This window comes from Gymnodraco acuticeps, unplaced genomic scaffold (assembly GCF_902827175.1).
Source record: "Gymnodraco acuticeps unplaced genomic scaffold, fGymAcu1.1, whole genome shotgun sequence".
Lineage (NCBI taxonomy): Eukaryota > Metazoa > Chordata > Actinopteri > Perciformes > Bathydraconidae > Gymnodraco > Gymnodraco acuticeps.
Genome location: NW_022991492.1, coordinates 38,978 through 51,410, shown reverse-complemented (window position 1 = coordinate 51,410; position 12,433 = coordinate 38,978). Strand labels below are relative to the sequence as shown.

Below are 12,433 nucleotides of genomic sequence, written 5' to 3'. Positions count from 1 at the left end.
ACCTTGTTTTGCAATGTCACAAATAAATGGGGCCAATCTTCAGTCAGATGTGAATGTGTAATCTAACATTTTCAGTAAGAATAATGGACAACAGGAGTGCAAATACAAATACAATTTATTGAAATGTGAACCAAAAGTTAATTAAATGTTTTAAATAAAAAGCACATATGGACAGAAGGTGTAAACCTATTAAATGTATTAAACACATTTAGTCAAATAAAGTGACCGACTAGGCCTGTGCAGTTGGTATCAGCTTTGCCCAGCATGGGCTCCTTCATCAGGCCTGGTCCTCCTCGCAGAGGAAAGTCCTCTCCAAACCAACAGACAGGACGTCCATCACACGGAGGTTTCTCCCTGAAGTCTCTGCAGCTCTCTGGACACCAGGCTGTCTCAATCCGTCCACACTGAATATGAGAGGGGGAAAATGAAAATAATAAATGCTTTAGACAATAAGAAACATAAAGTTGACTGTTGAGTTGCTCAGTTATTTTAGATTGTCAATACTATTATAACTAATAGTTAAGAGGCACATTCAAATAAAGATTGGTCTTTAAATACATTTTGTCTTTTGAATTGTTTGTCTAAAGTCAAGGATCTATAACTGGTACTTAGTTTTAATGATACAGTCTGGTTATTATGCTGTTTGGAGGAGGCCTCACAGGTAAGAGCACTAACTAGCTACCATCACATGTACCTTAGCTTGACTTAAATGTATTAAACGTATAGTTAAGTGATATCAAAATATAAATAACTAATGTCATGCAAACATATTAATATTTGCTTGATTCCAGTGTTGAATTTAGCACAATTGCATACAAACGTTAAGGGGTTTTAAGATTCTGAAGTATTATGCTAAAAGCTCAATAACTTAGATTATTATTTATAGTTTTGCTGAATAGTTTCATGTCCGCTTACCTTAGAAACGTAAAATGCGACGGCAGCGTGCAGATGGGGAGCATGTTAGCTTAGCTTGGTAGCTTCAGCTAGCTCTGGAACTTCCAGCTCGGTGGCAGCAGGTCCCGCCTCTTTGCCCTTATTTGGAGCAGGCTGGAGAAGGCGGGAGTTGAACTCTGACGTCACTGTCGAGCCGTTAGTGGCCGACTCCGCCTACTAAGGGCTTCACGGCAACTCTGCAGAAACCTATGGGTGACGTCACGGACCCTACGTCCATTTATATATACAGTCTATGATTGCAATGTATTCCCATCTGCGGCGGGAATTGACGCTCATGGAAGCACGGCATTTGTTTGTGTCGGCTGCCCTTAAGCTAAGTGCAAGTTCCCCCAAATCGTACTTACAGTTGAGTAAATGCACTTCACTTCATTACGACCCTGGCAGACTCCAAAATGTGCAAAATATGTGTGGCCGGCAGAAGGAATAAAACAATTTTCCTTGATGTATGTCTTACAATAAAATGCTGTCCTGAAATATTGCATTAAAAGAAAAAGAAACACATTTGTTTATGAGTGAAGTTAGAGGAGTTTCTCTGAAGTAGTAGAAGAAGACATTCCGCGGTCCTCCACTGGATGGCAGTGATTGCCGTGTTCTACTTCCGGTTCGTTTTTCGATGAAGAAGAAAATGACTTGACCCAAACAAACGTCTTTCATCACATGTGATGTGAGGGACACTTTTTAGGATAATAACGCTTTATACCATTATCACACTATCATCCAAAAACAATGCAGGTTGGTTAACACGCTAATATGTTGACTCAGAGATGTTTCCGGTGTGTGACTGCGGTCAGAAACACTCTGGTTACGAGAGGCTGCTCCACGGTGCAGGGTGACGTCAGAGTCAGGTTTGCACCCAGTCCCACAGGTAAGATCCTCAACCTAAATGCATTATTGCTAAACTGTCCTGTAAGGTTATCCAGAGGGATATCTAGAAAGTGTGTGCAATGTGTCTTTCAACTCTCTATCTTTACCCCTAAACATACAAACATACATACATCAAAGACCAGTCAAATTTACCTTCGTCTCATTTTGGACTTCAGATAAATAATTAACCAAGTTAGTTTGAGGTTGGATATTTGGCATATATTCACTCCAGACATCTTTCTCAGTTTCACAGACAGTCAGAGGTTAGCTCTCTTCTGAACCCTTGATTTTAACCACGTTTTTACTTAGGGACTATCAATACATTACTGTTTCAATGACCGAAGAAAACACACTTACTTTCAATACACCCTTGCTTACTGAAAGCATATAAGTGAAATCCTGCTCACAAAAATCTAATTAATGTTGCTTGTTGTGGCAAGCCTGTTTCTTATCACTGATGTGTTAATGATTTAAATGTTAAGTATTTTAACAGGAAATAATTGGAGTTTTTCAAATAGCTTTCATCTCATGTGACCTCAGGACTCAAAATCAATGCAACACTGTATTATTACACTGGAGATGTAGGACACACCTATTTTTATTGGATGTTAGTGCTTTTTCTCTTCGATATGAATGAAAAATCTGCAGTTTTTTAAATCAAAAATACTTGATTTCTTTCAATAGCTTCGAGAGGTCATGTGACCCATTGACTTACCAATCCATACCAGATATTATTACTACACTGGACACAAATAACACACCTCAGAGACATGTTTTGTATCTGAGACCTATAATATATTGATGAAAAACATTATAATAGGCGACCTTTAAGTGAATATTTTAAATACAAAAGATCAACATATTTATATTGGAAACTCAACTGCAGATAATAAATATAACAATATATTTCTCTCTGCTGCAGGTTTCCTTCACCTCGGCGGCCTCCGAACGGCTCTCTATAATTACATCTTTGCAAAGAAGTATGGAGGCTCGTTCGTCCTGCGCCTGGAGGACACGGATCGGAGCCGGCTGGTGCCCGGAGCGGCCGAGTCCATTGAGGACATGCTGGAGTGGGCCGGTAGGAAACTCTGGGATGGTGTCAGGAAACGGACATTTCTGATACAACACCTTACAAAATATAGATATCCAATACTGCAGGGAAAACATTGAATCAGAAACGGGTTTATTACCAGGTAGGTTGACACGTACGAGGAATTTGACTTGATGTCGTGGTGGATCCATAAAAATAAAACAAACATTTAAAAAACACAGGTAGAGAACTATTTTAAGAACACTATAATAACATTAAAACATAAGAAATAATATAGTTAAAATAAAGCAGTATTTACATTGAAATAGAATGGAATAAAATATGTATTGATTTCAATTTTGTATTTACGGATACAAAATAAAAGGCTCTAACTAAAGTATAATATGACAAGGACAACTGTTCTTAGCAATCATTAAACTTTTGATTGATATTTAAAGGTGACATGTCATGCTTTTCCGGTTATTACCGTCCCCTTGTGTGTTATGAAGGTTTTTCTGCATGTAAACGGTCTGCAGAGTCACAAACCCTCAAAGTACACCCTGTAGCGAGTAAAACTCTAACACAGAAAATACCTCCCCAAAATGCCTCGTTGGAGATACGTCACTGTCCATTTGATTCTTCCGGGTAACTCATGATGTCATGTCGTCCCCGGAACGAAATGGACCAATCCGTGGAGCCGCTACGTTACGTCCGCGGAGCCGTTACGTTAAGCCCCCGCTGATTGGTCCAAATTGACCAATCCACGGACTTCCTCACACACACAGTGCAGGCAGCTCTGCTGATTTCTCCTCCCGGGCTGCAGGCTGATAACAGACAGTTGAGATCGCGGCGAAATTCTCTCTGCAGACCCATTCTCTCTGCAGACCCATTCTCTCTGCAGACCCATTCTCACAGCGTTTATCAACCTTTTTCTTACTCAATATCAAGCCACACTTGTTGTTTTTACTTCGGCTGTGACTTTGTGTGTGCTCAGGGTGAGTTTGGCTGTGTTTGGCTGTGTATCGCTAAACAAGGAAATCATACCTCCACGGAGCTCAGCGCGATTCACAACGTCCCGACTGGTCCCGACCAATCGGAGCATACTGGGCTCACAGGGAGGGGGGGGCAAGAGCTGCAACAAGCCGTTTAGTGGAGAGAGTGAATACTGCTGAATACACAGACTATACAGAGATGCTGTATGAGAAACCAATGTGAGTTTGGAACAATGTAAATCTATTCTAGTAGACCTCAACAATGGAATTATGATCAGTGGAAATGGCCATGACATGTGACCTTCAAGGGAAATATATACTCTGGACTATAGTCATGAGATGCAGTGTTTCCCACAGAATTTGATTCTATTGGTGGGGGCACCGCACCGCACCCCCCAGGCAAGAAAAGTTTGGGTGGCCCATGCATCCACCCCTCCCTCAAATAAGAAAATACATGCGAGTTGATGGCTACTGTAGACAACGTTCTTGTTGCTCTGTGTTGTGTTGTTAATGAGTGAGACACACCGGAGTTGAGGATCTGTGGGGTTTATTCTCCCAAAAGTATCATTTACAAATGTAAATTACAATTTAGGCATTTAGCAGAATGTAAGTGCCTTACTCAAGGGCACACTAGTAGTGGTGTTCCAGGCGGGATTTGAACTCGCAACCTTCCGATCATCAGCCCACCTCACTATCCATAGACCACAAAATAAAAACGACATTATATTTAATTGGCCCGCTACAAATAAATCAATGTATGGGAAACACTGAGATGTATACTGTTTTTGAGTCAATGGGTCTATAGTATCAGCACACAGGTAAAAAAAAAACTTTGTTTAACTACAAAATGTTGGTTTTACTATTGTTTTTAATAACATACGTACATTTTATACAAGCTGTTAATAGAGTGGTGCAGGGATGACGTATTTTTGTAGGCCGACCCGGAAGTAAGCTGCGCATGGGTTCCCTCGACAAAAAAGCAACAGGATTTCTCCATAGGATTTTGGAATATTGTGCCATTTTTATAAATCTATCGATCATAAATCTAGTTATAAAAAATTATAAAAGTAGGGTAGACATGTGGAGATTATCCGGCTGAACAAAACTTGCATTTATCGAACAGGTTTGTTTTCCACAGATCTTATTTTTCTGATCTCCATAGGATTATTCCAAAATCTTATGGAGAAATCCCGTTGCTTTTTTATCGAGGGAACCCATGCGCAGCTTACTTCCGGGTCGGCCTACAAAAACACGTCATCCCTGCTCCGCTCTATAGTGACATCATTCATTTTCTGTCGAAATGTGAGATGAGGAAAACGACTGTATATCCCCACGGTTGTTCTTTGAATTGTAACTAAGCCCCCTCTCTCTCTCCAGGCGTCCCTCCAGATGAGAGTCCTCGTCGGGGGGGGCCGGTGGGTCCGTACCTGCAGTCCCAGAGGCTGGAGCTCTACCGTCAGACCGCAGATCAGCTGATCGAGAGCAAACACGCCTACTACTGTTTCTGCAGCTCTCAGAGACTCGACCTGCTCAACAAAGAGGCTTTAAGGAGCGGACAGACACCCAGGTGGATAACATTGATGCTCACATGATTTACGTTTTACTGTGGTATCTTGTTTCAACAGTTACTGTTAGAGAAATCTCTTGTGTATATGTGATGTGATGACTACTTCCATTACACTGTTCAGGAACTAGTTGTACCAAATGCTCTGTATGTGATGACTACTTCCATTCTTGCAAGGATAATAAATACATGTATCCTGATTATTGAAGCTCAAGCCGGTGACGAGTGATATTTTTTTAACAGTTACTTTATCACTTTATTTGAAATTATGATTTTTATTTTTATTCAATTTTATCTTTATTGAATTTCCCCACGGAGATAAATAAAGTTCCATCTTATCGTATTAACATGTTATCATATTTCAGCCAGACTTCAGGGTGTTTTTGTCAGATTTAAGGCAGCAGCTGTGTCTTTCCCCCTCAGGTATGATAACCGGTGCCGTCACCTCCGGGCTGAGCAGGTCCAGGAGAAGCTGGATCAAGGAGCTCCACATGTGATCCGGTTTCGTCTGGAAGAAGGTGTCGAGCCTTTTCAGGATCTGATCTGTGGGCGGAGTCATCACGAGGTGGCCCAGGTCAGATCTGCAGTGTGTTTAGTGGAGTTACAAATGAATCATATAGGAATGAGTCACACATCATTTCAGATGTAATGACCAACAATTCTCCTTTTCCACACATTTCATTTGACTTCCACATCTCAGATATTGAAAATGTATGTTTGTTGGAGGATGTTTTTATTTCCTCCAGGCCTATGAAATCATGAATTATGATGACAGATATTCATAGTGTCTTTTGAAAACCTAAAATACTAGCTATCAATGTAACATTAAAACAATTTAAACACTTCAATTGAGGCAGAGATTTAACAGATGCTTTTGTTGCTACAAAACCCCCTGAAAACATTGTATAGCTGTGGAAATCGACAAAGTAACCTGTCATTCAAAATCAGGTTTATTGCCCAAAATATATATTGTGAAAACTATTATTGAATCAAAAAGTGTGCAAGAAATAAATGTACACAAATACAAAATAATAAGTATTTCACAACTGACTGTCAAAAAATATGAATTGAAATTGGAGCAGCACTATTGTGAAAGATAACCATAACATTTAAAATGCTTCATTATGCTTTCATACCCCATGTTGTCTTTTCCCAGGTGGAGGGAGACCCTGTGGTGATGAAAGCAGACGGTTTTCCCACCTATCACCTGGCTAACATCGTAGACGATCACTACATGAGGATCAGCCACGTGCTGCGGGGGTCCGAGTGGCTCATCTCCACCTCCAAACACCTCCTCATGTACCGAGCCCTCGACTGGCAACCGCCCACCTTCGGACATCTGCCGCTCCTGCTGAACAAAAACGGCAGCAAACTGTCCAAGAGGCAGGGGGACATTTTCCTCCAAAGCTTCCAGAGGGACGGAGTTCTGCCCGAGGCTCTGCTGGACATCACCACCAGCTGCGGCTCAGGGTTCAACAGTGAGTGAAGGAGGGGTTATCAGAGAGGGGATGAAGAGGGACCGCGTCCATCAGTTACATTACAGTTCATCGAGCTGATGCTTTTATCCAAACCAATGTACAATAAAGGCTATAAACCAAAACGCTTCAAACTAAGGACAGCAAGAAAAGGGCTGACATATTCCCTTTAAACCAGCCAGACAAAAAAAAAAAAGAAAAGCACTGAAGACTTTAAAGTGGACCTATCATGCTATATTTGAATAATGTATTGTAGGGCCATACCTATATAAAACATGTCTGTGAAGTATTTTTTTCAAAATACCAAACAGATCATGCATTTTAGCCATGCCTCATTTCGCTCTATTTGCTCTATTCCAGCCCTGTCTTCACAAGGGCTGATTCTGTGGCAAATGAGCTGCAGCTGACCACGCCCCCCTGCAAAGGAGGAGGGCGTGGCACGAGCGTCATGTTACCATGCTGTTACCATGCTGTTACCATGCTGTTACCATGCCACGGCAACCTCTCATTCCCCTGATATGTGGAGAGTTGCCCATATAGGCGGAGCACCCCGTTTCTGACGTCAGAGATATTTCAAATCTGGATCAGTCTGTATCAGATCTGTTGCAGCCCCGTTTTTAGAGATTTGGGTATGGAGGAAAAGAGAGAGGGTTGTGTTTTCTGACACTTGGTGAGTTCCCTGACACACCGGGGACACATACTCATGTATAAAAGACGTACAAAAGTGCATTTTGCATGATAGGTCCCCTTACCAGTGCTGGTGCCTAAGATAAAGTCTTCAGTGCTTTTCATTTTGCAATGGTCAAGGTACAAGTGAAACATATTGGATGTAAAATTACATCTGGAAACTTTGCAAATAAGGAAGAAAACTACTTTTAATTAGAGTGTTGCACATTTATTCAAAATTGAATCTTAATCAAATATGGGCTAATGCAATATTTGGTACCACTTTCCAATAAGACTACCCTTATAAAGGGTTTACGAATAGTTTGTAATTCATTTATTAATTAGGTTGTGAACACTTTATAAATCCTTAATAAGCTTTTATGAGACATGAGATAAACAGGGCGACTGTGACCGGTTGCTTGCCAAATAGTGAGCCCACATTTATCTGTCCTGCTAAGCCTTATATTGGCTACCTAGCTTACTTTGTCTTCTTCATCAGCCAGCATCCTTGGTATCTGTTGCTCACTGAGTTGATTCTCGCTAAGTAGCCACTATAAGGCTTAGTCATCTTGCCAAATAGTGAGCCTGTGTTGATGTATGAAAACTATGTTAGAACTGGTTTATTAATCGTTCTTAGTGAATAATAAAGTGTTTGCAACCTAATTATAAACCCTTTATGAATCCTTTATAAGGGTAGTCTTATTGTAAAGTGGTACCCAATATTGAAATCGCAGGAGGTGCAATATATGTGTATATATATGATTCTGACTAAAGTAAATGTATTTGACTGATCCTTTGAAAGAAATGAATCATTTTAAATAAATCTTTCAATGATGCAAAAATGACCAACCCCTCCAATATCATGAAATCATATCGCCATTGCATTATCAGCCGAAGTAATCACAATAAGATGTTGTCGATTACATGCTTCTTAATGATTTAACTCTCTTTACAGCCATTGGAATTGGGCGGAGGATAGATGAGCTGATCGCCGAGTTTAATCCTTCAAAGATCACGACACATTCTGCGCTCTTAGACCTGGAGAAACTCCCAGAGTTCAACAGGTGAGTCTGAGTCTGTGTCCGTCTATCTTGTGCCGTATTTCTGTTCCTATAAAGAAAGTCATCTGTGTGATTGTGGCAGAATTCACCTGCAGCACCACATAGAAGATGAGGAGCAGTGTGCGACGCTGATTAAAGGTCTGCAGGCACAGATCCAGCAGGTGTGTGGAGAAGAGATGCAGGAGGAAGTCCTGCAGGAGGATTACATCAGACGGGTGCTGCACCTTCGTAAGGTAACTAACAGCATACTTTACACATTGGTATTCATACCATGTTGTTGTGTGTTCAAATGATATATTTGAACACACGACCTCATTTTATGTGGCCCGCAAGAGCTTGCAAATAATATAATAGACAATTGTGTAATTGTTGAATATTTGCTTTCAATTATTTGCCCAAGAATTGTGCTTTCAGACGTAGTTGTTTATGAAGTTATTACCTAAACTGATAATAATCTAATGCAGAGCCAATAATGTAATATAATACATTCTTTAATATATATAATATATTTATATATGTATACTTGTATAGTCTTAAAGTTACAACCGGCCCTTTGAGTGCAACCATAATGTGGCCCGTGATGAAATAGAGTTTGACACCCCTGCGCTAGACGCTGACAGATTGTTAATATAGTAAGCATGAAACTGTATTGATGCAAGAAAGTGATAGATGTTTTCAGAATGACTAACTCGATAACATTCCTATTTAGTTTTTACCCTTTGTCTTCTCCTAAGGGACTCTCAATGTGGCCTCTGCTCTTATGTCTTAACACTGCTCCACACGTGTGTCTCCACTCAAACTGAAGCTGTCCTCTTCCTCTCTGCAGGGTCACATCTCCTCTCTGAAGGAGCTTGTCGGTCCTGCCTACTCTTACCTGTGGGTTCGTCCGTCTCTCTCCAGCCAGCAGGTGGCAGCGATCACTGCAGAGACTCAACACATCGCTGCTTTAGTGCTGAAGTATGTCGAATTTAAAGTCTCTGACTACACGTTTAAATGTGGTGGAAATACTCATACTATACATGTAACTGTGATTTTGGGTTAGATGGTGAAAGGCCTACAGTTTTCCAACCACATTATTTAGTGCTTTATTCTATATATTAGATCACATTATTTTGCACATTGTTTTAAGTATTTTTGCACATTATTATATTTGGATTTTGGATGAATAGTTTGTTTTTTCTGGAAAGTCAACTGGAGTTTATTGTTTAATAAATCATAATTTTTCAAGTGGAACCAAATGACAGTCAGAAACTCACATGACTTCAAGTGGCTTCAGACATTTTATAACCCAAGATTAGACGCTTCAACATTACTTAAGTAAAAGTACTTTGTACCACTGACTATACCCTACAACTACAGGAATATGAACATTGGTGTGTGTGTGTGTGTTGCAGGTTGATAGCAGAGCGCGGCGAGGAGCTCACGGTGGATCGACTCAGTAAAGATCTGAAGACTCTGGTGAAGCAAACGAAAGGCGTCAAGCACGGAGAAGTGATGAAGCTTCTGCGCCTGGCTCTCAGCGGTCTGCAGGTACCTGAAGGCACCATGGTCGTTTATAAACTGTACAAACATCACAGGGTTTTCTACCTGACATTGGATTAGCAGAGGTAGTTAGTTTTGAATGTCATCTTTCTTTAACCCAGAGCTTCACCAGCAGCTCTGTTTGTGAATCCTTCTACATTTCCTGATCACAGAAAAGACAGTAGGCTTTAACTAAATGGCAACTTCCTAGTTTGATTGGCCTTCAAATAAGGGGGGGGGCAGGAGCTCCAACAAGCCGTTTAGGACAGAGAGTGAATACACATACTATACAGAGATGCTGTATGAGAAACCAATGTGAGTTTGGAACATTGCACAATATACATTTATTCTAGTAGCAATGGAATTATGATCAGTAGAAATGGCCATGACATGGGACCTTTAAGAAAATTCTTTCCGGCTCTGATGTTGAACAACTTGAACAATTCTTATTATTGACAATTCACGTCATATTCCAGGTGCTTTGAGCAAAAGGATTGCAAACAACATTCTAAAACTCTCCAGAACTGAGAGAAGTAGGATGAATCCAGTGAGCCAAGTGTACATGTTGGGGGAAATGTTCATGGAAAAAGCAAAGAGAAAATACATATGAAGGAGCTGCACAACATCTGATCAATTAAGAGTGAGATCACATGAATGAGTGTCTGTTTTTGCTGAAGACTACAAGTTTGAAAATGATTCAAATCTGGTGGTTATAAATAAGTTAGCTGGTATGACATCAGCAGCCTCATCTCAGCTTGACTCAAGGCTATGTTGATGGTTGAGATGTAATGTGAGTCATGTAGCCGCAATGTAGCATAAAAACAGCTCCAGAAAAACTCTCCTCTAACTGTTATCTTACAATTCATCCAGTCCTCAAGTGATGTGGAGTCTGCCGTTTTGTTCAGTCCCCTCAACATGTTTGTGCCATTATCTAGGTAAAAGCTTGGGAATTATTTCATTCATTACCATTTGATGCAAAGACAGGATGGGCTCTTCATTTAAGAACCATTTTGAGGACCTGAAATCAAATCTAGCTTTTCCTTCTGCAGACTGCACTTAAAGTTAACAAATGAAATGATTCTGTTTGTTTTTCCAGAAGCTTACGTTTGTATTTGCTTACCTCAAGAACACCACATCCACGTCACATTGTTACTCTTAGAGGAACTGATAACATCCTTCAATCTTTATTACAGCTAACCCCGCAATTTTCATTTCTGCAATTATATTTGCAAACACTAACTAAGCAAATGTATTTATTTTGCTGTCAAATCTTGCAGGACTATTATCTCACATGTCCCACTTTATTTTTAAACATCTTTCCATGACTGAGCTAAACCCTAGAATAGCACGTTTCAAAATGCTAGTGATGACTCAAGCCTCAGAAAACCTACTTTGACTCATTCACCGCAGTAACCGTGCAGATATTTACAGAGAAATCTTGAAAGAGGAAGTAGAAATGGATTGCTTTTCCTGCCTGTTTCTTGCCGTGTGGTTTGATTGCATTACTTCTCTGACCCTCTGTTTGTCCTCTGATCCTGCAGCAGGGGCCCAGTGTGGCGGAGATGATGGTGTGTTTGGGACCCGAAGAGATCAGCCATCGATTCCAGAAACTTCTGCAGTTTCCAGAGACGAGTTAAAGACTGGACATCGTCACGCCTGCAGAAGAAAAACTGTTGTTACTGTGTGTTGATACTAGCTACATGCAAACTCCTGGTGATTCTGCCAAAGCACACTGGGACACGTTGAAAACATCCCAATGAGAGGAGTGGACTTGGACAATACTTGAATTATTATAAATATTGTATTAAAGAGATAAAACATTTGCTACGTGGTCTACTTGGTTTGGTTCTGAGAGACTTTACAGGACCAGGTGACAGCCAAGGATGGGAAGTACCGTGGTCTTTTTATGCAAATCATTTTTCCAAGCTACAACAGACGGATGTGCTTTACAGTCTCAATTAAACGTTTTGAAGAAGAGAAACATCGCATTGCATAAAATTAAAATATATAAGTAAATGTATAATACCTGAAAATAGATTTTATTGATCCTATTGTGGAAAATGGTTTTGTTACAGCTGCATGTTAACAAGGCGTTGCATAAATAATCAAACCGTAATCATACAGATTACAGTAGAAAGAGATGCATCTAAAGAATAAAAGCACAATGTCAAATATTTAAAAAAAAGTTGGAATACTCGATAGCACGTGTCAAACTCAAGGCCCGGGGGCCAAATCAGGCCCTTGGTGGATTTAATTTCGGCCCGCAGGATAATTTCTAATTACTATTAGATCTGGCCCGCCGGTAT

At 40.4% G+C, this 12,433-nt stretch overlaps 1 protein-coding gene across 1 annotated transcript; it reads left to right on the top strand.

The window, feature by feature from the left end:
• Nucleotides 1-1,555: 1,555 nt before the first annotated feature.
• On the top strand, nt 1,556-11,950 carry ears2 (glutamyl-tRNA synthetase 2, mitochondrial). Its single transcript, XM_034196760.1, has 10 exons — nt 1,556-1,819; nt 2,741-2,896; nt 5,218-5,407; nt 5,828-5,978; nt 6,561-6,882; nt 8,501-8,609; nt 8,689-8,839; nt 9,433-9,563; nt 10,001-10,136; nt 11,669-11,950. The coding sequence occupies exons 1-10, from the start codon at nt 1,705-1,707 to the stop codon at nt 11,762-11,764; spliced, it is 1,557 nt and encodes a 518-aa protein (XP_034052651.1). The 5' UTR covers nt 1,556-1,704; the 3' UTR covers nt 11,765-11,950.
• Nucleotides 11,951-12,433: the final 483 nt, after the last annotated feature.